General features: G+C 47.4%; 1 protein-coding gene and 1 pseudogene across 1 annotated transcript in view; one reads left to right on the forward strand and one right to left on the reverse strand.

Annotated features, from left to right (window-relative positions):
• The window catches only part of TMPRSS13 (transmembrane serine protease 13), a 36,339-nt gene extending 33,941 nt beyond the window's left edge, over positions 1-2,398 (forward strand). The window contains exons 13-14 of the mRNA XM_070473522.1: positions 82-234; positions 902-2,398. Coding sequence (XP_070329623.1) covers positions 82-234; positions 902-928 — 180 coding nt within the window. The 3' untranslated portion in view covers positions 929-2,398. The remainder of the gene's footprint in view (positions 1-81; positions 235-901) is intronic.
• A 6,436-nt stretch (positions 2,399-8,834) lies between these two features.
• On the reverse strand, positions 8,835-25,689 carry LOC139036961 (bolA-like protein 3 pseudogene; annotated as a pseudogene).
• Positions 25,690-26,761: the final 1,072 nt, after the last annotated feature.

The following is a 26,761-nucleotide window of genomic DNA, read 5'->3' on the forward strand; positions in this document are numbered from 1 at the left end:
TTGTAGGGAGAGTCGGGGGCCCGCCGTTTCCTGCTCAAGGACCACCTTTCCCACCCTGCTGACGTGCATGCTCCCTCGCAGGGAGACAGCGGGGGGCCTCTGGTCTGTGAGCAGAATGGCCGCTGGTACCTGGCAGGAGTGACCAGCTGGGGCACGGGCTGCGGCCAGAGGAACAAACCTGGCGTGTACACCAAGGTGACCGAAGTGCTCCCCTGGATATACAGCAAGATGGAGGTGAGAGCCCTGCCGGAGGCGTGGGACCCCCAAGGTGGGGTGCCTGGAAGTGGGCCTGGCCTTTCCCTAGGGTCTCAGCTGGGTCTCCGCACCCCCCTGCCTTTGGGGGTGTTGAGAAGTTGCCAGGAGAGAACAGGACAGGTGTCAAATGTTGGCCAACCCCAGCTGCCTGGACTTCTTCCCCTCCTTTTCCTCCCGCAAAACACAGCTCAGAGGGCTGAAAAGGGGTGGGGGCTAGGCTTGGGGCCAGCCCCCAGTACCCCTCTCCTCTCCCCCGCGATGATGGAGTTGGGGAGGCCTCCCCTCCTTGGCAGGAGGCTGGTCTCCCAGGAAACTGGGCATCGGGAAGGGGAGGTCTGCCCCACCTCTGCTGACCCAGCCCAGCCCAGCCCCTGCCTCCCCTGGACCCCCATCCTTCCTGTAGCTGTGCCGGCCCTTTCCTTTTCCACCCAGGCAGTGAGAGCTCCGGTAAGGGTGGGGAAGGCCGCTCTGCAAATCCAGGGTGGCGGGTCTCTCAGAAACCGCTTCCATCTTGTCCCCTTGGCCGCCCCTCTTCCCTGAGGGACAGTGCCCGGTGACGGCTGGGCTGATTTTAGGCTCTGAGCCCGCACCACCTCTGTACACACCCAGCCCAGCTTCACCCTGTTCTCTCTCCTCTCTTCCTCAGAGGGAGGTGCGCTTCCGGAAATCGTAAGCAGCTGTCCTGTACCATCTCAGAGTCCGCCATGAAGACTCTGGCCAAAGGGACTGAGCCATTTGCAACCTCCTCCGGGCTAAAGGCCGCCAGACACCATCGTTACTGCCACCCCCACTGTCGCTGCCTCTGTGAATGCACACGTGTGTGTGCATGTGTGTATGTTTACGTGTGTGTGTCGCTGCTCTCCCAAGGTCCTCAGAAATCAGGAGAGCTGTCAGCTCTTCCCAAACCTCAGGCTGGAAGTCACCTGAAGACAACCGTTGGGCCCCATGAGGGGTTCCCCAACATGGAAGTGTCCATTACGGATGGAGGAGGTGGAGCCCAGGGATGATCTGGAAGGCCACATCAGGAACTTTTGTTTCCCTGACCCTCACTGGAGACTAGTCCAGAACAGGCAGCCCCCTGTGGCCCAGTCATCACTGCCAGCAAGGGACAGTATCAGATTTCACGGAGTGCCTGGACCACCTCTAGTGGGAAGACATTCCCGTTGACCTTTGGCCCATCCCGCCCCCTCTCAGCCCTCTCGCTGGATGCTGGATGCGGAGAGGGGCTGCGCCCTGGCTGTGCATGCTGACTACTCAGCACAGGGCTTACTGCTTCTTTCCGTCACAGGCTGTCGGAGGCAAACTTCATTTCATTTTTATATTCAAGTAATGGAAGTAAATGTATTATTTAAAGATTCTCCCAAAATTCCAGGAGCCAAGAGAGCTAGCCACTCAATCGCCCCAAGAACTCTGAGGGACCCCTGGCAGCTGTGTCCCCCTGGCATCCTGTGGAATGCTCTCGGCCTCAAGGGGCCAGATGAAGGGGCCCTTTGAGATACTCAGGGAAGCAGATCCATCACCAAGACTGCCACACTGCTGCTGCACCCGAGGGCTACAGGAGCACGAGGGAAGCGAGGCTGCTTCTCTGTTGGCCCCAGAGCCTGGGACAGTCCAGGCAGATGGGCATCTCTGGTACACAGGGATGTCCTGGGACTTTGGAATTTCGTCTCAGCTTTCCCCATCTTTCAGCTTCTCAGGGACACAGTGTTGCCGTGAAAACTGCCTCAGAGAGAAAGCTGACTCTGTCCCCAGGCTGCCTGCAAACTGCTTTTCCAAAGGATCCGAGTTGCCCCTCCTGTGGGGCATCAGTGAGTCTGACCCCTGAGTCAGCTGAAGTCCCGGATCTTCTGCATCCTTTTCTCTGGGGGCACTTGGTTCTCCCACTGTCTCCTAACTTCCTTGGGTCTATCTGGTGTTGCCATGACTCCTAGAAGCGGGGTCCAAGCAGATCAGCCCAGCCCAGCTAAGGCAGGTGGCAGCTTGGGGGATAGACTGTTCTGGAGAGCAGCTGGGATTGGCTAGCATGGCTCAGAAGGTTCTGAGGGGGCTGGTGATGTGTTATCAAGGCTGGGGTTGGGAACAGCAGTGTTCATGTCCACAGCACCCCAGCAGTGATCTTCAATAAAAACTATGTGACCTGAAAGATTTGTCATTGAATATTTCAATGGTACCCTGGGTAGAAAACTGAGGCTGCCTACCCAGATGCTCAGGCATCCTCAGTTTGGTTCTTAGTTTTGGTTCCTCAGCTTTGGGTTCTGCTCATTTAATCATACGATTTGTTTGTTTATTCATTTACCCACCATACTGGTGCCTGCCCTGTACCAGGAACTTGTACCAGGCCCAGGAGGTACAAAAACAACAGTGGTCCTCAGGAACTCAAGGTCATGACCCAGTGTGATGGAAGCTGTGATTCAGTGTGGATACTGTGCTTGGAACACAGCCAGCAGCCTCACCTAGAGAGGTCAGGGAAGGCTTCCCAGAGGAGGTGAGGTTTGAAATAAGTCTTAAAGAGTATGTGAGTCTCCACCAAGCAGATGGGTGGGGGAAGAGCAGTCCAGCAGTCCTTTTTGCCTCCTTCCTCTTTCTCTACCTCTGACTTTGCCAGCTCAGCAAAAGGCATGTTTACGAAGGAGCCCCAGTGCTTAACTGTTTCCAAGAGAATTGGTTGGGTGGTTCCATTGGCCTCTTCTGAAAGATCTAGTCCTTCTTGCTCCATACTTACTTTTCCTACATTTAATATATTGATCTCTTTCATATTGTTGACCTCATTTAATACTATGTTCCCACGATGCATGCCCAGCATGCACACCACCCCCACTATACACAGTTGTGCCCCTAGCCATGAGCACAGAATTCTCCAGGCCTGCCCCTATGGGCCTGGCCTTTGGACACCTCCAGAGTGTTTAATTCCCTTCTCCCCAACCCCCATCAATGCCAGGGCAAATCCTTCCTCCAATTATTTTCTTGCTCCATCTACATGACAAAACACGAGGAGGGGGCATGTGCCAGGCTCACTTGATGAGCAGTGGGGGTAACACAACTGCTGTCACAGAGCCCACAATCTCCCATGATCTCCTTGGCTTGACCCAATCAAAGTTTATGTCTCATCTTTCAAAGGGTCCAATGAGGAAGTCTAGTCAACAGGAGACTTGCTTCCATGTGATTTTTCAGGGATTCAGACGTTTTTCAGCCTAGTGACTTTGTCATCTGCTTCCAGTGAGAGGGCAGAGGAAAGAAAACATGAAGGCAGATCCATTTCTTAAATGCTCTGACTCAGAAGTGATCCATAGCACTTCACTCATGTTTTATGGCTGTCCACATGCCATTGGCACCAACTAGATCAACTGGGAAAGGCCCTAAGAAAAGCGGTCCTGGGCAGTTCCCAGGCAGGAGCAAACACTTGTTTTGGAGGAAAACCAGCCACCTCTGTCTCCCAGAGGAAGCTGGTCAGATCCCAAAAGCCAGGCCTTGGGGCAGAGAGCTAGGGCTTAGACCATTTCTGTTCCTGTTTCCTAAGGAACCAGACCCTTTCCTTCCTCTCTTGGCTTCCTAGGGCAGAAATTGATTTGCAGGGGTGCAGGTGTATGTGAAAAGACCCTGACGCTGGGTTGAAGGCAGCAAGAGACTGAGGGCAGGAGGAGAAGGGGACAACAGAGGATGAGATGGTTGGATGGCATCACCTGACTCAATGGACATGAGTTTGAGCAAGCTCCGGGAGATGGTGATGGACGGGGAAGCCTGGCGTGCTGCAGTCCATGGGGTCACAAAGAATCGGACACGAATGAGCAACTGAACAACAAGGCATGTGCATGTTTGGAGGAGGTAGGAGAAAAAGCAATCTCTAGATGGGAAAAATAAAAGTATGCCTTAGGCCCAGGACATCTATAAAGGCTATAAAAATCATAAGGACTTCCCTTGTGGTGCAGTGGATAGGAACCTGCCTGCCAATGCAGGGGACACAGGTTTGATCCCTGGTCCAGGAAGATTCCACATGCTGCAGAGCAACCAAGCCCGAGCACCACAACTGCTGAGCCCAAGTGCTGCAACTGCTGAAGCTCTCTAACCTAGAGCCTGTGCTCCGCATCAAGAGAAGCCAGCGCACCGCGACAAAGAGGAGCGCCCGCTCACTGCAACTAGAGAAAACCTGTGTGCCGCAACGGAGTCCCAGTGCAACAAAAAATAACAGTAAAGAATTAAGGAAGAGGCTGGGAGAGCCTCAGAATTTCCCAGCTAGACTAAGATACCTTAGCCATGTCGTGCTGTGTGCTAAGTCGCTTCAGTTGTGTCCGACCCTTTGTGAGCCCGTGGACTGGAGCCCTCCAGACTCCTCTGTTGACGGAATTTTCCAGGCAAGAACACTGGAGTGGGTTGCCATGCCCTCCTCCAAGGGATCTTCCCAACCCAAGGACTGAACCCATGTCTCTTAAGTCTCCTGCATTGGCAGGTGGGTTCTTTACCACTAGTGCCACCTGGGAAGCCAAAGTACCTTAGATATATATATATATATATATATATATATATATATATATATAAAAGAAAGAAAAAACTCATGGAGGGTGGGTGATGGGACTTCCCAAATTGATCCAGAATTTCCAGTGAGATGGGTGTGTGTACTAAGGGGAGGGTTTGCTGGCAACACTGTCCTATGTTCACTGGGTCCCAGGCATTCTCCAGGCACCAGTAAAACTCTCTGGCTTTGTCAGCTTTGTTGACGACTGAATTTCCCTGAAATTTCCCTGCGGAGAGGGGCAGGGTCAAGTGAATGTGTTGGGAATGGGGCAGATGAAGATGACACTTTGGAGGAGGAGCCAGTTACAGCCTCGCTGCCCATCCAGCTGCCTCTGGGGTTTGGTTAGGTTCCCAAGAGCTATTGTTGCCCATAATTGCTCAGCCAATGTTCTGATGAAATTGGAAGGATGTTGGGAGACGCGCATGGAGAGCTCCTCGTAATGATAATGATGAGGATAATGACAATAACAGCTAGCCTTTGCTGAATGTCTGCTATGTGCCAGATGCTGTGCAACACTTGGTGTGTATTATCTTCTGTGAGCTTGGAGCAGGCATTTTATGGCCTCTGTTTTACGGATGAGGAAACAGGGCCAAGAGAAGTGAAATAAGCTTCCCCCAGACTAACAGCTACTAAGTGGCAGAGCTGGACTTTGAATCCAGGCTGTCTGATGTTAAAAGCTGTTTTAAAAAATAGGTGGAGTCTTCCTAGCTGCCCCCTCCTGGGGTCTGCCATCTGGCTCTGCAGATCTTTCTGTTCTCCACCAGGCTTCTGTAGTGTGAGGGGCAGGGTGGGCAATACCCCAGGAGGATGGGCACATCCCTCAGAGGGCCACATGACCAGAACTTAGGGAAGGCAGTTTCTAGAACTCAGGACAAGTGATTCATGGATGGGTGGAGGCCCCCTGGCACCTCCCACACCCCCAGTCCCCAAGGGGATGGTTTCCCTCTGATTCCATGACACGCCACAGCTCCAGGATGCCTCCACGTCTCCTCGATGTGTGTGGGTGACTCCAAGAAGCACGAGCCACTCATTCCCTACCTCCTCTGCTCTGGCTCAGGCTTCCTGTTCCCTGACACTGCCACTCATCCAGGGAGCAAGCTCCATACTGGTCCTACAGCGGACCCACCCAGGGAACACGGAGGGCCACGCTCTGGAGATAAGCAGCTGGGATGGCTGCTTTATTAGATGAGTCCTTTGAGAAAGGAGGAGCACGCTTGGCCTTTGGTTCTCCATACTCAGTTCCTGCCAGCGAGATCAGTGGATATGACAAACAGTCTCCTCTGTCTAAGCCCCAAGTCCCAGAAGTTCTTCACTTTTCATATGAGGAAGGAGCTGGGAATCCTCTTTGAATGTTGTTGCTGTTGTTGTTTAGTCGCTAAGTCATGTCTGACTCTTTTGCCACCTCATGGAGTGTAGCCCGCCAGGCTCCTCTGTCCATGGGATTTCTCAGGCACGAACACTGGAGTGGGTTGCCATTTCCTCCTACAGCGGATCTTCCTAACTCAGAGATTGAACCCACATCTCCTACATTGGCAGGAGGATTCTTTACCACTGAGCCACCAGGAAAGCCCCTTCTTGGAATAATTCCTCCTAATTATGCTATGTTGAAGTGGAGAGAACCTTGGAGCTGGAAACCAAACACCTGGAGGTACAAATCCCTCCAGGTACCTCCAGGCTCGGCCACTTGTTTGGCTCTGGTCTTGGGCAAGCCGATTTCTGTTTCCTCATATGTGAGATGGGTGTATCCAGCCCACACGTTGGTGCAGGATGAAGTGGGAGGATGCATGTAAACACACAGGGCAAAGTGATTGGCATATTATGATCTCTCAACAAATGTCAAATTTGAAACAAAAAGGACAGATCTTTCACCTCATATCCCTCCACCCAACAAGTGTCATGCTGCTGCTGCTGCTAAGTCGCTTCAGTCGTGTCTGACTCTGTGTGACCCCACAGACGGCAGCCCACCAGGCTCCCTTGTCCCTGGGACTCTCCAGGCAAGAACACTGGAGTGGGTTGTCATTTCCTTCTCCAGTGCATGAAAGTGAAAAATGAAAGTGAAGTGGCTCAGTCGTGTCCGACTCTTAGCAACCCCATGGACTGCAGCCTGCCGGGCTCCTCCGTCCATGGGATTTTCCAGGCAAGGGTACTGGAGTCAGAGGAGAGAGAAATTTGACTCTGTCTTCAGGGTTTAGGAACTTTCCTCTTAGTCTCCTAACAACGGCCTGATCTTCCAAGCAGATGACATTACCACCTGGGGTAGATGCCCTCCCCTACTGGTGGCTTCTCTAAGCCATGGCAACTCACTGAATTGGGCTCACCCAGCTCTCTCATTCACTGATGGAACCAGGATGGCTTCCTGTCCCTGGCCCTGCCCTGGTGGCATCTGACTGCTCAGCCAAAGAAGCTGACAATTCAGGGGCGTGAGGGGACACACATCTTTGTTCCTGGTGGACTGATCCATCCACGGCCATCTGGCTCCTACCCCGTCACGTCTGTGAATCCCCACGTTGCCAAATCTGATGGAAACTTTTTCAGTCCTCATCTTACCGGAGCTCTGAAGCTGCAGCATTTCCCTCTCGAGGACTTCCTACTTTGTGAAATTGCTGCAGCTTCTGCAGTATCAAGCTCTCCCAGTTCCCCTCCTGACCCTCTGGCTGCCCCTTCTGTCTTCCAAAAACTGTATTAATGGTGTCCCTAGGACACCAGCTCTCTTCTCGGGGTATATACTCACCCTGGATTTTCTAACCAATATCAGTGGAGCCAGTAGGAATTTGTTCCACATCATTAAAGTACAAGAAATGTCATCTTTCTTTTTAAAACCAGATTAAAATCTGACTTTGAACTGCCTTATCCTGGCTGGAAAGCATCTCTCATCATGTCCTTCCCCCGGAAGCTCAGCCCCAGGAGAGCCTGTCCACTGTGCTCGTGGTGGGGTGCCCAGTCTGCAGCCATCACAGGTCCCCTTAGGGGATTTCAGGCAAAAGGAGTAGCTCACAAACCCACTGCCCTCTGTACCCCTAGGCTCAGGAGCCCCACTCTCCCAGGGTCAATCTCAGGCTGCTCTCCACTCTTCAACCCCCAAAGCCCTTCTCTCCTTGCAGACAGCTCAGACCCATCTCTATCACTTTAAAAAAAAAAATCATTTTTGGCTGTGCTGGATGGGCTTTATCTAGTTGTGATGAGTGGACTACCCTCCAGTTGTGGTGTGCGGGCTTCTCATTGCTGTGGTTTCTCTTTGCGGAGCACAGGCTCTAGACACAGGCCTCAGAATTTGCGGCACACAGACGCTAGAGCACAGTCTCAGTAGTTGTGGTTGCCCCAAGGTAGTTAGTTGCCCCAAGGCATGTGGGATCTTCCTGGACCAGGAATCAAGCTCATGTTCCCTGCTTTGGTAGGCGGATTCTTAACCACTGGACCACAAGGGAAGTCCAGGCCTGTCTCTTTTATGTACACCACCAGTGTGTCGGAATTTTTTGACCTATGACAAAGGCAAATAATTTCTCTCTAGGGGAAAAGCCATTCTTTCTTGATGAGATCATGGCAGAAATCAAGATCACCACAGATCTCAATGGTGGTATACAGATTATCATGTGAACCTAAGTTTTCATTCTCTAGGATAAATTACCCTAGGTGACATCATGGTTGCACGCATGCATGCATGCCAAGTCGCTTCAGTCTTGTCTGGCTCTTTGCAACCTTACAGACTGTAGCCTGCCAGGCTCCTCTGTCCACGGGATTCTCTAGCCAAGAATACTGGAGTAGGCTGCCTTGTCTTCCTCCAGGAGATCTTCCTGAACTAGGGATCGAACTTGCATCTCTTATGTCTCCTGCATTGGCAGGTGGGTTCTTTACCACGAGCGCCCCCTGGGAAGCCTGACATTATGGTTATCTTTTATTTGTTGTTGTTGTTGCCTTTAATTTAATATCTAAATAGATACCATATTCTTCTATAATTACAATATGGAAATGTCTATGAACAAAATAAACTTTTTGTCATACGTTGAGGAAAGAACGGTGGTAGTAAGATTCATCCATAGTTTTAGCAGCAGCATCAACGCAGCCGGAGTATGGTCAGTATTTGGGGACAGAGGTAAATATCCGCAATCTGTGCATTCCTTTGATTTCTTCTTTTAGTGCCTGATTAACCATCTGGTGCTGCTGAACAGTTCTCTTCTCTTTAAATTCTTCTGATTGAATTTTAATTTCATACATTGCCCCACAGCCTCCTGAAATGTCAGTGACTTTGATAGCTGTAGCTCAAGGAAACTTTTCTTTGTGAATTTGGGTCACTGTGAGCTCCCCCTCAGTCTGTGAGGCAAAAATGCGCTGGGCCCAGTGGCGGGTTCCGCGAAGCAGCGGCACTGCCGCGGCCGGGCTCCACGCAGCCCTGCCCGGCCGATGCGGTCCGCTGTCCGAGGTCGCCGCCCATTATGGTTATTACATGTTTAACTCTGTAAGAAACTACCAGGCTGTTTTCAGAGGGGCTGTACCTTTTTACATTCCCACCTGCTGCATAAGAGTTCTGGCTGCTCCATGTATAAAATAGGTAACTAACGAGAATCTACTGTATAACACGGGGAACTCCACCCAGTGCTCTGCGGTGACCTAAAAGGGGGGAAATCCAAGGAAGAAGGGACGTATGCATATATGTGGTTCATTCACTTCATTGTGCAGCCTAAACTAACACAACACTGTAAAGCAGTTATGCTCCAATAAAAAAGAGAGAGTTCTAGTTTCTCTGTGTCCTCTCCAGTTCTTGGTATTGTCAGTATTTTTTATTGCAGCTCTTGTAATAGATGTGCAATGGCATCTCATTGTGGTTTTAACTTGCCTTTCTCTGATGACTAATGATATTGAGCATGTTTTTATGTATTATTTGTCATCTACCTATCATCTTCAGTGAAATTCCTGTTCAGATTCTTTGCCTGTTTGTTGGTTTGTTTCTTATTGTTGAGTTTTGAGAGTTCTTTTCTTTTTAAAGATTTATGTATTTATCTTTATTTTTTGGACATGCCAGGCAGCATGTGGGATCTTAGTTCCCTGACCAGGGATCAAACCCGCATCCCCTGGACAGGCAGCTCAGAGTCTTAAGCATTGGGCTACTAGGGAAGTCCTGAGCGTTCTTTACATAGTTCAAACACTAGTCTTTGCTGAATATATGATCTGTAAATATTTTCTCCACACATGACCAGCCTTTTTGTTCTCTTAATTGTGTTGTTACAGAACAAGTTTTTAATTTGGTGAATTCCAATTTATCAGGGTTTTTTTTTTAATAGGACTGTACTAAGAACTCTGCCAAATCCAAGTGCAAGAAGATCTTTTTCTGATATTTTCTCTTAAGAATTTTATTGTTTGAAATTTTACACTTGAACCCGAGAAGCATTTGGAGTTACTTTTTGGATACCATTGAGTTATAGATTGAGGTCTAATTTTTGTTTGTTTGTTTCTTTGTTTGCAAATGAATGCCAGGTTGTTCTAGCATTTTTTGTTGAAAAGACTGTACTTTTCCTATCCAATTGTCTTTGCATTTTGTCAAAAATCAATTGAGCATGTTTGTGCAGGTATATTTCTAGACTCTATTCTGTTCTGTTGATCTATGTGTCTGAAAGTGAAAGTGAAAGTCACTCCGTTGTGTCTGACTCTTTGCGACCCCATGGACAATACCGTCCATGGAATTCTCCAGGCTAGACTACTGGAGTGGGTAGCCTATCCCTTCTCCAGCGTATCTTCCCGACCTAGGAATTGAACCAGGGTCTGCTGCATTGCAGGTGGATTCTTTACCAACTGAACTATCAGGGAAGCCCCCATCTATGTGTCTATCCTTGACCAGTGCCAACCTGTCTTATAGTATGTCTTGGGCTTCCCAGGTGGCTCAGTGGTAAGGAATCTGCCTGCTAATGAAGGAGACATGGGTTCCATCCCTGGGTCAGGAAGACCCTCTGGAGAAGGAAATGGCAATCCACTCCAGTATTCTTGTCTGGAAAATCCCATGGACTGGCCAGCTACAGTCCATGGGATCATGAAAGAGTCAGACACAACTGAGTGACTAAACAGCAGGAACATAGTATGTCTTAAAGCTGGAAGGATGAGTCTTCCAAGTCTGTTCTTTTTCAACATCATTTTGGTTATTCTAGCTCTTTACATTTCCATAGATGTTTTAGAACCAGTTTGCTTAGATCTATAAAGAAGCCTGTTGGAATTTTGATTGTGATTGTGTAAATCTACAATCAACTGGGAGAGAATTAACATGTTAACCATTGAGTCTTCCAAATCATGACCATGATGTGTCTATCCATTTATTTAGATTTTCTTTGATTTCCTTCATCTAGATTTTTGTAGTTTTTAGCATATAGATCCTGTTCCCATTTCATTATATTTATAACTAAGTAATTAAATATTAACAAAAACAAAGTTTTCACTGAAATAATATTTTTAAACAAAAGAGAGGGAGATGAGTGACATTGTTTTACATTTTTGCAACTGTTTTTAATGTCTGGCTTAACGAAAGAGCTGGGTTCTCATTTTTCCTTCAGTGTTCAGTCTGTTGTGATATGCTGTTTTGGTTGAAATACACAAAGAAAATTCAATATTATACCAATACAGAGTTGGAAAATGGAAATATATTGTTTTAGCCTTTCGGATAATTATGAATACTTTTTTTGATACTTAGTGTACTCAGACTTGACAAGTGGCAGTTTCTCAAAGGTCATCTGCAATGTGGAATCGAAAAACCTGTCAATGAACTTTTTTACTCAGTTACTTTAAAATCTCTGGTCTATGTTGCACTCTGAATGGGTCTTTTGTTGTTGTTTAGTCACTCAGTTGTGTCCAACTCTTTGTGACCCCATGGACTGTAGCCCACCAGGCTCTTCTCTCCATGTAATTCTCCAGGCAAGAATATTGGAGTGGATTGCCATTTCCCAGGGGATCTTCTTGACCCAGGGATTGAACCCGTGTTTCCTGCTTGACAGGTGCATTCTTTAACACTGAGCCACCTGGGAAGCCCTGAATGGATCTTTGACCCATGTCTAATTTTGTAACATAATGAATTTGTCATTTGGAAAATATTGATTCTGAGTTATGAACATCTTCCAAAAGCTGACATATTTCATTATACAATACCAAAAATAATTTGTGTTAATATCACTACTGCTCTCATTAGAAGAGTATTTAAGGGTTGGAAATCAGTCAAGCCCATGGGGAAGGATGCACATTTTCCAAAATTCTAATTTTCAATTGAGCATTTAAGTTCTGTCCCTAGCAACAAATATTGTCTGTATTGTCTGCTCTTTTCCTTGCTGTGACAAGCTCGTTTTGTTCATTTTTGAGAGAGTGATTGCCAACTATCAAGTCTAAATAACCATCTGTCTGTTAGTTTTCATTCAAGGAAAAATGATATTTCATGAAAAAAGTGGGTAGTTCAGCTTGCAGCTCAAAAATGCAAATGTTTTTCCTCAAGACAACTTAGCACTTTGGGATGCACCTCAAGTGCCTTGTTCACACTTAAATTTTTCACACTGAGTACTAAAAAGACATGTATTCAGGATTGAGACTAAATAATGAATACTTTTAAATAACTAATAATTTCTATCATTTCGTTGAGGGGCTTCCCTGGTGGCTCAGCAGTAAGGAATCTGCCTGCCAATGCAGAAGGTAGAAGAGACACTGGTTCAGTTCCTGGGTTGGGAAGATCCCCTGGAGAAGGAAATGGCAACCCACTCCGGTATTCTTGCCTGGACCTGGAGAATCCCATGGACAGAGGAACTTGGTGGGCTCCAGTCCATGGGGTCGTAAAGAGTCGGACATGACTCAGCAGGCACACTACTACTACCACTTCATCAAAGACGCGCTTAAAATCTGGCAAGTGTGAGCTGGTGAAGGACACAGTGACTATGCACACAGTTTGGTATACGCAGTTTGGTTCTGTGGCCTCAATTCGTGGTAAGCAGCCTTAATTCGTGATAGTTTTGCTTACCATTAGTTTCATATCATTGGTGCCAAGTCAACACAGTGAAAAAGGCAAATGGCATCACAGCATTATTATGAAAATAGTTTTGACACTGCTGACCCCCTGAAAAGTCTCAGGACACCTTCTGGGGTCCTCAGCAACCACACGTTGAGGACAACTGCATTAGACCATGGGAGTTCCTAGGTGGCGCTAGTGGTAAAGAACCTGCCTAGGAATGCAGGATGCCTAAGAGACGGGGGTTTGATCCCTGGTTCAGGAAGGTCCCCTGAAGGAGGGCATGACAATCCACTCCAGTGTTCTTACCTGGGGAGTCCCATGGACACAGGAGCCTGGCGGGCTACAGAGCAGGCAGCTGCAGAGTCGGACACGACTGAAGAGACTTAGCACACGTGTACAGACTAGACCATACAGCAAGACGAAAAAGGGACATCCGCGGGTACTGGTTTTGGATAGGCACTTCCTGGGAATTCTACCGGAGCCACATCTTGATCTCACCCTCCCCGCTGACCCTCTGGAAAAGGTGAACAATCTCAGCTGTGTAGAGGGCTAAGGCTGTCAGCTTTATGTGGTGATGCTGGGTTTCGTTGAAGAAGAGGGATGCTAATTTAATTGCAGTTTAATGAAGAGCTCAGTGGGTGGGAGAAAGAAGAGTGATTGGGAATTTGCATTTCTTAACATCCTGGGCTTGATGTTATCCCCAGCCAGAGCTCTATTTCTCCTAAGAAACACATGGATCATTCTGCCTGGGATTGGGGAAGCATGGCCAAGAGTTTCAATATTAGAGACGAAATCTGGGTGGGGTCTGCTTTGAGGTTGAAACTAGAGATCAGAACTCCAGCAAGTTCTTCTCTGATAATCCTTCTAACAGGATTAATAGATGCCCCAAATTCTGCTGGATTCAACACATTGTCACCAGCACTCACTAGTCCAAGGACTGCATTGAATGCTGGGAGCAGGACTTGTGGTTGGGGTGGGGAACACACACCCGCATCAAGGCATCCGCTCCCGCCCCTTTCTACTCTGGCCTCTTTCTTTTAAAGCTTGATTGTGTTTGTAACTTTGTAATTTAATTCTCACTGTGTGCTGTGCTGTGCTTAGTCTCTCAGTCGTGTCTGACTCTTGAGACCCCATGGACTGCAGCTCGCCAGGCTCCTCTGTCCATGGGGATTCTCCACACAAGAATACTGGAGAGGGTTGCCATGCCCTCCTACAGGGATTTCTCACTATAGGAGCATTTATTAAAAAAATCCAAACAATCCTAAAAACTATAAAATAATATATATATATAAGGTACCGTTTATTTGTCAAGAAAACTCTCCACATCATCAGTTTATGATCTCATTTAATTACTCAACAACTATTATAATGGTGGGTACTATTGCAAAGAAGAAAGTAGAAATCACTTTAAATCTCACCATCCAGAAGTATATATTTTTGGCATTTTGGTAAAATCTTTCTAGAACATTCTCTATGCATTCATAATGAGAGGTCTACAATTTTTTTATGAGTGGGGTCATATTTTACAGATTATTTTGTATCTTTGTTCCTTTTTTTCTCAAAAATAAGAGATATACATTTTCCCCAAGGGGGTGGATATTATCATCTATAATAATTGTAGAATACTCCATAGTATGTGTGTATGTGTGTGTGCTTAGTCGTGTGTGACTGTTTGCATCCTCATGGATTGTAGCCCTCCAGATCCCTTTGCCGATGGAATCATCCAGGCAAGAATACTGGAGTGGAGTGGCCAGGCCCTCCTCCAGGCGATCTTCCCAACCCAGGGATTGAATCTGAGTCTCATGTCATCTGCTTGGCAGGTGGGTTCTTTACCACTAGTGCCGCCTGGGAAGTCCCCATAGTATCCATGTACCAATTTAATTAGGTGATGTTTAAACAGGATAGTTAGTTGGTTTTCAGATTTTGATATTACAAACACTAACGTCATAAATTTCTTTGTGCGTGCTTCATTCTGAAGCAATGATCTCCTAAAGGTACATTCCTGTAAGTAGGGCTGTCTATATATTTATTGAAAATGCTATGCTGTTTTTCAGAAGAGTTTGTTTAACTTCTACACCTCCACAGTGTCTAAGTCTGTTATTCCAGAACTTTACCAATTTACTCTGTATGGAAAGATGCAAGAGTTTAGCTTAATGAAATCGTTCCTTTGGGAACATACCCGGTGGTCCAGTGGTTAAGACTCTGTGCCTCCACTGCAGGGGGGATGGGTTCCATTCCTGATCAGGGAACTAATACCTCACATGACGAAGATCCTGCATGCCAAGCAGCAAAAAGGAAAAAAAAAGATCATTCCTTTGATATGTACCTTATATATATTACATAGGGTCAGTATCCTGTTCTTTTCCATCCTGAATCCCCTCAGAGTCAGCTGGGAGCAGCTACAGAGGCTGATGGCTTGACGGCCGGCAGCCAGTTTGTCTCCATCCTGAGTTCCCTCAGGGCACACCAGCAGGGTGGCTGCAGTGGCTTCCTGGCCATAACATCCTCTGTTTGCTGATAGGCAGGAAGCATCTTTTTTCTACACTTGCCCACACCACACAGGAGCATTTCTGCCTCGATTGGTTGCTCTCCTATCTTTTTCCTCCTGAGGTAGGAGGAGCAGGACTTGAAGAATGCAGAGAAGGCTGGAGAAGCTGAAGCCCAAAGACTGCAAGGGAGAGTGGGGCCAGAGGATGCTGAAGAGGTATTAAGTTATGAGCAAGTTATGTCTGTGCATGTACATGCATTGAGACACATGTGTGGGTACCTCAGTGCTATTGGTACATGCGTTGTTAGTGCAATGGTTCTCAGAGTGCAGTCCCCTGGGGGTGGAGTGCAGTGCTCTGTTTTAACAAAGCTGGTTAAAAGCTTGCTTACACTCTTGAACTCCTCCTATAGGATGAGTTTATCTGAACACATCTGTGTGCACCAGGCTTTGGGATATTTGACTTGCAGGTGGAGATTTGCATGTAGGCATCCTGGCAGCAGGAAGCTCACTCCATCTCTCTTGACTTTGTCCTCTCTGAGTACTCCCAAGTCTAGGGCAGGCACTCTGGGGCACTCAGCAGATCTCAAATGATGACAATAATAACAGCAGCCAAATGCATCTACAGCCAAGTGCCTATTTCTTACCAGTCTCTGGATAGAACAGCCACAAGCCACTCTTCTTTGATCACAGACAGAAATCTAATCTCAACAGTGCAGGAAGCAGGAAGTTCGCAATGGGAGAGCCAGAGAGATGGCCTGTTTGGAGTGGAAAAAAGCCTCTCAGTACTTCCCCTAAACAGGTTGCTGGGACAAAGAAAGCAATTTCCTGCCTATCCCTGGCTAATGACTGTGTGTGCAGAGAGTGACAGAAAGGGCTGGGGGTGGGGGGGGTGGGGGGCAGGGCCTCAATCCAATACAGGGCAGGGGTTGGGGGTGGGTGGCTGGTGGTTGTGAGAAGGTGTCCTTCTGTCATGGATAAAGCATTGTGGGAGACCTGGGGAGCCGGGTCTCCTCATGGGGAGAAGCGGCCAAGAGTGTAGAACCCCTGAAGGCTATGAGCTAAGGTTTCATCTTCACCAAACAAACCCCAAACGAATATCTGCTTTGCACCTGGATTTGGGTCCTGGCTCTGTGACTGATCAACTGAGCAACTTTGGGAATGTTGCTTCATTCTTTAGGTTCAGTTTCCTTGTCTGAGAAACGGTGACAGAAAAAGGATCTGTATTGCAAGGCTGTTGTGCCGATTAAATGAGGGTGAGAGAGGAGAGAGATGGGCTCCAGGCTAGACGTTTCCAATAGCACCCTGTTCACACTTCTTGAGGAAGAAAGGGATAGGCTCCAGGTTGGACACTTACTACCAGCCTCCTGTTTACCTTTCCTGAGGCAAGAGACAAGTGGGCTCCACGCTCCATATTTATGACCAGTCTCCTGACTGCACTCTGCTGCAAAAACAACTGGAATAGGCTAAAGAGCCTGACCCTGGACACTTTCTGGCAGGAACAGAGAGGGACTAAGCCCTGTTTAAAACATGTAGAGGTCACATATTTCCCATCCTTGGGGCAAGAGACACTATACCTGTGCAGAAAAACTCCATGGGGTCAAAAAGGCTGGGGGTGCCAGACCATAGTGAAGGAGGAAACAGACAGAGCTGGACTCCATCTAAGGCCAGGCTGAGAACATTAGGTACACGCATGGTCACCCTCCCAATGGACTCTGAACTGTGCCCGGTGTCTATAGAAATGGCATACCAATGGAAAACCAGACCCCTTAGATAAAAGAGCCTCAGGACTTATACTTGAACTCTCCATTGCCTAAAAGAATATGCTAATTATCTCTGTAACAGAACAAAGTCATAAATTCCATCATGTTTATCGGAATATGACCACAGGCCTATTGATAAACGTCCACTGTTTAACTATCTAGGCTTATGACACATGAATCATGGGTTAACTTTGATCATATCTTTCTTTTACCTTGTCCAGACTAGTTTCAAGGAGTTTGGGAAGGTGGGTTTGAGCAAGTACACTTAGGGTATATAAGGTTTTCATAAAAACTGGTCAGGGTCCTTGGCTAAGAGGAGACTCTGCCTAGGGCCCACCGGTGTAATAAACTGAACTCCACTGCCTTCATTGTCCTTCTGAGTGAGTTTGTTTCCCGGAACGCATGTCTACAATAATAGTAAGTCTCGCCATCCCCCTCTACACACCCAGACACCCTTGCACTGAAATCCATCATGGCTGAGGATACGTGCACACCCAGCAGAGGGTCCTGAGACAAATTAGCTATGGGGCAAAGAAAGACAGTTGGCCAAGAGGAAAACATAGACCTGGAAGACTGCCCTCTAATAAAGGATTTAAACTTCCCAAAGGTGTGACTCTCTGTACTCTCTTGCTGAGTTCGCCCACGTGTCTTTCTGTACGTACTGTGCTTTTCTAATAAACACTTTCCTTTCCTTTATACCTTCTATATCCTTGTTAGGTTTTTCCTCTCAAGGCAGATGAGGACTGGGGATGTAGACTCTAACTGTTGGTCCCTGGTATAGTGGTTAGGATTCCAGGTTTCCACCCAGGTGTCCAGAGTTCAATTCCTGGTCAGGGAACTAAGTTCTCGCTTTCAGCTGCCGCTCACCCCTGCATGTGTCAGAAATGAAGAGGACGTATGCAAACTCATCAGTGCTGTGCTAGGCCTGTGGCACAGGTTCAGTTAACATTGGCTGTTGGTATTTGTATTACCTCCCGAAGGCTCTCCAGAGACCAGGAAAAGGCATTCAGTTCTCTCGGTCACTCCCCAAACCACCTTGATGAGTTACATTGGATGGATCAGTGGTCCTCCAGATAGGGGTGGGGTCATCCCTCCTGGAACACCCAGTTTCCTGGCGATCTGCAGAGGCACACGGGTCAGAGCAGTACGCATCCCTCCGACCCTGAAGTCACTGCTGTCTTGCCTCTTTGCATCTGCTAGGACTTTTTGGCTCAGTGATCTGCTACAGGGTAGAGTTCACTGCAAAGAGGGTCAGGGTAAAATGGGGATCAGTAACCCCTGGCACTCGAGGCTGTTGTGTGGGGAGGAGTAGGACGTGCCTAGTTACCTGCCTGGTACACCCCGGGTCCAAGGGAGGTGTCAGTTAAGGTTGTCTGTTAGAGCTGGTCGAAGTGTTCGTGGTCAGTACAGGAAAGTCAAGAGACAAATGTTTATTGAGCAGTTGTCATCACCAGGCACTGCGGTAGGTATTTTATACATATTTTCCCTACCAATCTTCATAATAACCCCACAGGATAGAGACCATCAATAATACATCTTCAGGGACTTCTCTGGTGGTCCAATGGTTAAGACTTCGCCTTCCAGTGCGGGGGATGTGGGCCTGATCCCTGGTTGGGAAGCTATGATCCCACATACCTTCGTGGCCAAAAAGCATAACAAAAAACAAAGCGATATGGTAACCAATTCAATAAAGATTTTTTAAATGATCCACATTTTTAAAAAAATCTTAAAAAAAAAAATACCCTCACAAGTGAGGAAATTGGTGCTTGGAGAAGTTAACAAGCTTGCTTAAGACTGATAACAGCACTCAATTCTAATTAGTGACTATCCATGCTTATTCTGCAAGCAGTTCATGGTCTTCCAGAAGAACCTGTTCTTCGGTATGGAAACTGCAGACAGCATTATGGATCTCCCTGCTGAGCAGGAATTATTTGCCAAGGAAGTAAATTTACCAGTCTTGCTCTTTTGCTCACTCTGATCCCAGGGGAGTTCATCCCTCTACCTGACACTGACCTCTTCTGCATGCGTGTGTGTGCTGTTACTTCAGTTGTGTCCGACTCTTCTTGACCCCTACAGACCGTAGCCCGCCAGGGGGCTCCTCTGTCCATGGGATTCTCCAGGCAAGAATACTGGAGTGGGTTGCCATGCCCTCCTCCAGGGAAATCTTCCTGGCCCAGGGATCAAACCCAAGTTTCCTGCATTGCAGGGGGATTCTTTACCGCTAGCTTCACCTGGAAAGCCCTGACCTGTCCTACTATGGGTAAAATCCCTTCTCTTGTTAAATCCTGGCCAAGGGCAGTGGGGAACATTTAAATTGTGTTCTCCATGCCCAGCAGTTCTTAGGAAAGAATGGGAAACTGAAAAGAAACATCAGTTGGGTGATGTCTCTGAGCCTCCCCTAATGATGAAGGTTGGGGAGGGTGGCTGGACTTTCAGTGGAGAAAGGGGCTGAAAACGGACGCCTGACACCAAATTCAGAAGCCCTCAGCCTCACTGATTCAGCTTCTGGAGCTGGTCCTCTCCCAGGCCCTGCTCAATTTTCTTATCAGCACAGCCGGGCCAGGCTGGGGGCTCGTGAAGTCTGTGTCCAGTCCTCCAGCTTGGGCACCAGCCAGTCACTCCTCTCTCTCCTCTGCTTGTGGAGGAACCAGATAAGAAAAACAGGCTCCACATGGAAACTTACAAACCCCTGCACCTTCCTGGCAGGACTCCTGAATCTGCCAAGTGCATCTGTCTGCACCGCCCTCACATCTCTTTTTCAACCTCTGAGCCTCAGCCTCCTGTTTTCCCACCCAACTCCACACCAGTCCTTTCAGCAAGACATCCTTGATTAGTTCCGCTTCTTCCTCTGATCCTTCTCTTGGAGGATTTTGGTATTTCCACTTTAACTGGGATGTTAATAATTGGCACTCATAAATACACAGCTTAGTTAATATTTTTAAATAGTTTCCTTGTCTTTAGGAAAGTGTGAGTTTTCTCATCTCCTCGGGACCCTGGAACCCCTAGAGATGGGTTGGGCAAGGGAAGAAGGATATGCCGGTACTCAGGAGACCTCACTCTGGTCCCCACTAGACCACTAACAAGCTCTGTGACTTTGAGTCAGTCAGTTCTCCTCTCTGGGCCTTTGGGTCCCAATTTACAAAATGTTCTCTGAGGTCTCATCCCACTCAAATATTCCATGGCCTTGCTTCCTTTGACTCTCCTCCTGTGTCGAGTTCAGGGTTGTCCACAGGGAAATCCCTTATGCCCTGTTTCCTCAAGACTCTGCCTTTCTAAGGCTGTCTGATCTCTCTCACCCTGTGTCTTTGGCCTGGCTTCCTGAAGCTTCGACCCACTGAGTCTGTGAGTCATGGATGAAGTGCCACGGGAGGAGTTAGGGGGAGACCCAGCTCTCTTTCTCAGTGCCAGGGAGGGTCTGTAAAGATGCTGAGTTCCAGGTCGCAGCCCTGGAGAATCTGATCCATGGGTTTGGGGTCGGGACCAGTCATCTTGTTTTAGTCATCCATGGCTGCAAAACAAAATGCTTCCAAATTTTCTGTGCGCTTGCTTGTTTATTGTTATTTTAATACCTGGAAGACCCACATTTCCTGAACCGAGAACCAGCATGTTGGGCATCAGTGTTTTCTGCAACGGTTGTGACCTGAAACTTTATTTAAAGAACCACCAACCTTTCGGAGAAGCATTTCTGAATTGTCCATCACCAGCCACTTCTTCTTGAATACCATCATGAAACACCTGTTTGCCAATTGGAGCTGTCCTTTAATTTGATGCACCTTTGGATCCGGATGAAATATTAAATTGCCTTCCTTCTCCATCAAGGTTATGGTTTTTACACTATCATCGGGATTGCAAATCTTCTGAAAACAATACAGCAGTATGTGCACCAAATTTTCTGTTTCAGACAACAACGATTTCATTTACTCATCTGAGGAGCAGGAATTCTGGCAGGGCCCCCACTCAGAGGTCTGTGGTCAGTGTCACTCAAGGGGCTGCTTGCAGCTGGGAGCTCAGCTAGGCTAGGCATGTCCACGTGGTGTCTCTCTCTCCCTTCTGGGGAGTCTGACTTCTTCCAAGACAGTAGGCTTCTAAGAGGTGGCATTCTAAATATTTAAGGCAGAAGCTGAAGATCTCTTAAGGCCCAGTCTAGAAAGTTACATGATGTAGTTCTGCCTCTTCCTATTGCTCACACCAAACCACAGAGCCAGCCCAGATTGAAAGGGGGGAGAAAAGAAACCCCACTTCTCAGTGGGAGGAGTAACAAAAGTTTACTGCGGATGAGCCTGTGGAAGGGAGAGGCCATCTTTGGAAACACAATTTACCATAATTTAAAAAATAGTCTCCAGATGAATTTGCTGGGCCAAACATCTGTGAACTGTGTCTCAGGGAGCCTGCTTTTGTCTCTCCTTTTCTCCTTGCTGTCAGACCAGAAACAACTTCAGACTGCCTCACAGCACCTACATGGGGACTAATTATTGCTGTGTAGTGGTTTTCTCTGTCAATTTCATTCCCATCTTTTGCATTCAACAAGTACCTATTATACAGCAATTATAGGGGTTCTCAGGTGGCACGGTGGTAAAGAATCCACCTGCCAATGCAGGAGATGCAAGAGATGTGAGTTCAATCCCTGGGTCAGGAAGATCCCCTGGAGAAGGAAATGGCAACAGACTCCAGTATTCTTGCCTGGGAAATCATATGGACAGAGAAGCTGGGTGGGCTACAGTCCAAGGGGCTGCGAAGAGTCAGACATGATTAAGCATACACATGCACACACACACACACCCCAATTATATTGGCTAGTTGGGGAGAGGGTTAAAAATGTAGGCACCGCGTAAGAGTAAACAACTTAGATTATTCCCTGGGTGAAATCATTGCAACCCTTCTTCTGATTCTGAAAGAAAGTTCTGAGTTAAACTTAGGAAGACAGTTGTGGATTCTCTTTTTAACAAGGTGCCGGGAAGGAGTTGTGTGCCAAGGGCTATATAAATGTTTACTGTTAGAATAAACGGTCAGAATGGGGAACATTTTATACCCATCACCTCCCACTAAGTACATCTAAGCTTCCATACCAGGCCTGACAAATGAAAATCAATAGAGATAATGCTTTAAAAGGTAGACATCAAACACGCCTCTGGTCTGAGAGGCAATTACACGAACAGCGTCATCAAAGAGACAAGTGAATTACAGGAGGGTTGACAGGGGAGCTTTCGATGGACACAGAGTCCATCATAAACTGACCGAGAGGCAGCGGCTCCATGACCACAAGTGGCCAGGATGCCAGGCCTCTGGCTACTGCTGGGTCCTCTTTGGGAGACTGTAGGTTGCTGACTGGCGCCCGAGTTTGCCCTGTATGGAAGCGCCTCTGCCCTCGTGGCAGTCAATCTTCAGGCTTCATGTGAAACTTCTTTGCACAGAAGTGCAACAATCTGCCAGCTCTAAATCACTTTTATTTTTTTTTCCCTAAACTCCAGCTCAGGCTTTGGGGTGGAGGTGACGTTGGGGCTGCACAAAATAATAAATGGATTCAGAACAGTCTTACTTGCCTGGCAGAGTGTCTGGGCTAGTGGGTTATTGCCTATTTGCAAAGCTGGTTTATAGACTGAATGGAGATGCCTGCTGGGTCCCTAGGGTTCTTCCTGGCCCCCAAACTCAGCTGCAGCCTCTATTCCAAGCCTGGATCCAGTGGGTTGGAAGAAAGTGTATGATGATAAACAAGTGTCTCGCCTGAAAGCTGGCTTCAGGAACTCAGGGAGGGGCAGGGAGTTCAGATGCTTGCTTACGCTAACAGGCTGTCAGTTCCTCTGTGCATGGGGAACACAGAAACACGAAGCTATTCTGGTCTTGTCTAGGGAGCCATTATGTACTGAATTTCCGACATCATTATATCCAAAGGGCAACATCACTCAGTTTTCTCCCATTTCCATTCACTAGGAAAGGACAAATGGGTGCATATTTGCAGAGTGGAAAGGCTGGGGGGTGGGAAGGAGTGATCATGTGCTACAATTTGAATAACCAGCAGCTCTGGAAGAAGTGTGCTCATAATTAGAAATCAGCACCTTACGGTGACGTTACATGCTTACAAGACAAGTTTAAGTTAATCAGGCAGCAGTTTAAGTTTTCCAGACTAATGGGATTGGGATGAATTTTTCACTTAGAAATAAATCTCATCCATGCTTTGGCATGCCTTGTTTCCTGACATATGTCATAGTTTTCCTGTGGGAAGAGAGGGAGAGATTTTATTTCAGACTTCCCCCGCCCTGACTGCCTTTGCTTTCTTCCCTTTCCAAAAATCAAGATCTGGATAAAGATAGCAAAGGAAAGGGACCATGCAGGATCCACTCCAAGAAGAGAGATGCTGAGATTTGTGTTTCTGATGTGCTAGCACGTGTCAGGTACGTGCCTGTGGGGTTGTGAGTGGCAGGCAGAGGTCTTCTAGGGCAGGAAGGCTTGTGCTGAATTTCTGCTCTCTCGTGATTAAAGGCTGCTCTCCCCACTTGTATCCCTTAGGATTGTGTTGGCTGCATGGAACAGAAAACCAGTAACAGTCAATGTATGTACTTGGGGCAGGGTAGGGGTGTCAGCCGGTGCCACCTCTAATAGAGGTGAGGAGAGCTGCTGACAGCCTCCAGCAGTCCCACCCTTTAAAGGCTCTAGCCTAGGGCCAGGGAGGGCCAGAGCTTACAGAAGGAGGGGAGGCCTGGCCTGTACAAACTTCCCCCCACCCCCATCCTCCTGTCCTCATCTTTAAAAAAAACTCAGTCTGGAAAAAAAAAATTTATGTATTAGAAGCTGAGTTTTCTCATATAACAGGAACTTTGGAATTAGGTTATTCAGATGTTGCTGATGGCCCCTTCTAGCTTCCTTTCTTTCTAGTCTGCTATCCTGAGTTTGAGACTTTTTTCTTCATGGCTGCAAGATGACTGCTTCACCTCCAGGCATCACACTCATGTTTCTGACCCAAAAAGGACAAGATATAGAAAACAAACTTATAGTTACCAAAGGTAAAAGCAGGAGAGGGGTAAATTAGGAGTTTGAGATTAACAGATACACATTTTGTTGTTCAGTCGCTCAGTTGTGTCTGACTCTTTGTGACCCTATGGACTGTAGCATGCCAGGCTTCCCTGTCCTTCACCATCTCCTGGAGCTTTCTCAAACTCATGTCCATTGAGTCGGTAATACCATCCAACCAACTCGTCCTCTGTCGTCCCCTTCTCCTCCTGCCTTCAATCTTTCCCAGAATCAGGGTCTTTTCTAATGGGTTGGGTCTCCCCATCAGGTGGTCAAAGTATTGCAGCATCAATCCTCTACTATATATAAAACAGATAAACCACAAAGTGCTACTGATAGCACAGAGAACTATATTCAATATCTTGTAATAAATTATAATGGACAAGAATCTGAAAAAGAATATATATGTATATATATGCATGTATATATGTGTGTATATATATATATACACAGACACACACACACACACACACAGACACACACACACACACACACACTTGCATGCTCAGTTGCTTCAGTCATGTCTGAGTCTTTTTGACCTATGGACTATAGCTCACCAGGCTCATCTGTCCATGGGTTTCTCTAGGCAAGAATACTGGAGTGGGTTGCTGTGCCCTCCCCCTCCTCCAGGGGATCTTCCTGACCCAAGAATCGAACCCATATCTCCTGCGGTTCCTGCATTGCAGGCCAGGTTCTTTACCCACTGAGCCACCCGGGAAGCCACGTATATATATATACATATACATATGTGTATATGTACATATATATGTATGACTGAATCACTTTGCTGTATGCCAGAAATTAACACAATATTATAAATCAACTATAGTCTAATTTAGAAAAAAGAAAGAGGAGGGGAAGAAGGAGCAGGAAGATGAGGAAGAAGAAAGGGAACAGAAGAAGGAACAAACAGAAAAGAGCAAAGGGCAAAGGGACATATTACTGTGTCTTTCTTAGAATTCTTCCTCAGTATAATTCTGTTCCCATCTCCTTGGCCAAAACTGGATCATGTGAATGCCCTTAGTTATTGAAAAATCAGCAGTTTAAACTGAACAAGGACTTTCCTGGTGGTGCAGCGGATTAACAGTCTGCCTGCCAACGCAGGGGACCTGGGTTTGATCCCTGGTCCAGGAGGAGTCCATATGCTGTGGAGCAACTAGAGCCATGTGCCGCAACTCTGCTGAGCCCACGCTCCAGGGCCTGTGAGCCCCAGTTACTGAGCCTGCATGCTGCAACTACTGAGGCCTGCCCACCCGGAGCCGGTGTTCTGCAGCCAGAGAAGCCACCACAACAGAGTGGGCCCCACTCGCTGCAACTGAAGAAAGCCTGTGTAAAGCAGCAAGATCCAATACAGCCAAAAATAATAAATAAAAAACAAACCAAACCTCTTGGACCTGATTTAGAAAAAAGTTCTTATAGAAGGGAAAAAGAAGACATGGACAGAGGAGCCTGGCAGGCTATAGTCCATAGGGTCACAAGGAGTCAGACACGACTGAAGTGACTTAGCAGCAGCAGCAGACCTGGTCTGGAAAACCAGTGGTGTCTCCCATCCTCGGCAGTTTCTATGGCTCCATCCACAGTCAGTGAAGTCCTGCTTTTCAACCCCAATGTCATGTCAGGGTTACCTGTTCCTCCTCTCCCGGCAGTCTGGCCTCCTCTCCTCTGCCTGGGGCCTCACCAGCACTAGCTTCCTTACCCCCTTCATCTTGGGACGAGAGAAAAAAGCAAATGCATCTCACAGGTGTGGTCTGAGCCCAGGGTACCAGTGCTCAGGGAACCAGTTCTGAGGACCCTTTGGTTAAGCTGAAAGGTTGCTGCCTGGAGAGAGATCACAGAAGAAAGTGTTCAAAATGCATCTGGAGAGGGGGGCTAGGGTAGGATCATGTAGGATCTTGTGAGCTGTGATTCACTTAAATTTATTATAAGTGGGTCACCATGCAAGACAGTGGGGTGTATAAATGGAGTAAGATGGCTGGCTGATCTCAAGGAGTTCCCATTCTACTAGGGTCTCATGCGTGTGTGTTCAGTCGTGTCTGACTCTGCAACCCCATGGACTATAGCCTTTCAGGCTCCTCTCTCCGTGAGATTTTCCGGCAAGAATACTGGAGTAGGTTGCCATATTCTCCTCCAGGGGATCTTCCTGACCCAGGGATCAAACTGCTCTCTCCTTATTGGTAGGTGGCACACATGAAATTAAACACAGAAAAATTCAGACTATGGTATGTACATGCATAGATGCAGAGACAATGCAGTCCATGACCTCATGGACAAGACAGCTTTAATTTCAGTAAGGTGATATTTGAATTTCACTTTGCATGGTAGATGCAGTTCATTTAAGTAGAGAAGGGAGGGACAGGATGTCTTAAGCAGAGAAGATTATATGAACAAAAGCTTAGGGGCAGGCAAGCAGCAGGGTATTCGAATAATTGTGAGTGGCCGTGTTGGTCTGGGGAACAGCATTTGCCAGGAGTGAGGGACCAGAGTGATAAGAGGGGGAAGGCAGGGCAGAGAATGGGTCAACAGACGAAGCAGAAAAGGTAGGTGGGTGTCGGGTGGTAAAGACTGAATGCTGGATTTTAAGCAGTTGGATTTTAACTTGTAGAGAATCGGAGCCTAAGAAGGTTTGAGTCACATCAGTGTTGTAGAAACTAATTTCCAAACGAGAGTTAGCATACGGTGGGGAGACTGAGGCAGAGGCACCAATGGGAGGCTGGCACCATGGAGCCTGACCTAGAAGAGAAGCAGTGGAGGAGAGGCATAAGGATGGTACACACTTT

Source organism: Odocoileus virginianus, chromosome 10 (genome assembly GCF_023699985.2).
Source record: "Odocoileus virginianus isolate 20LAN1187 ecotype Illinois chromosome 10, Ovbor_1.2, whole genome shotgun sequence".
NCBI classification, from domain to species: Eukaryota; Metazoa; Chordata; class Mammalia; order Artiodactyla; family Cervidae; genus Odocoileus; species Odocoileus virginianus.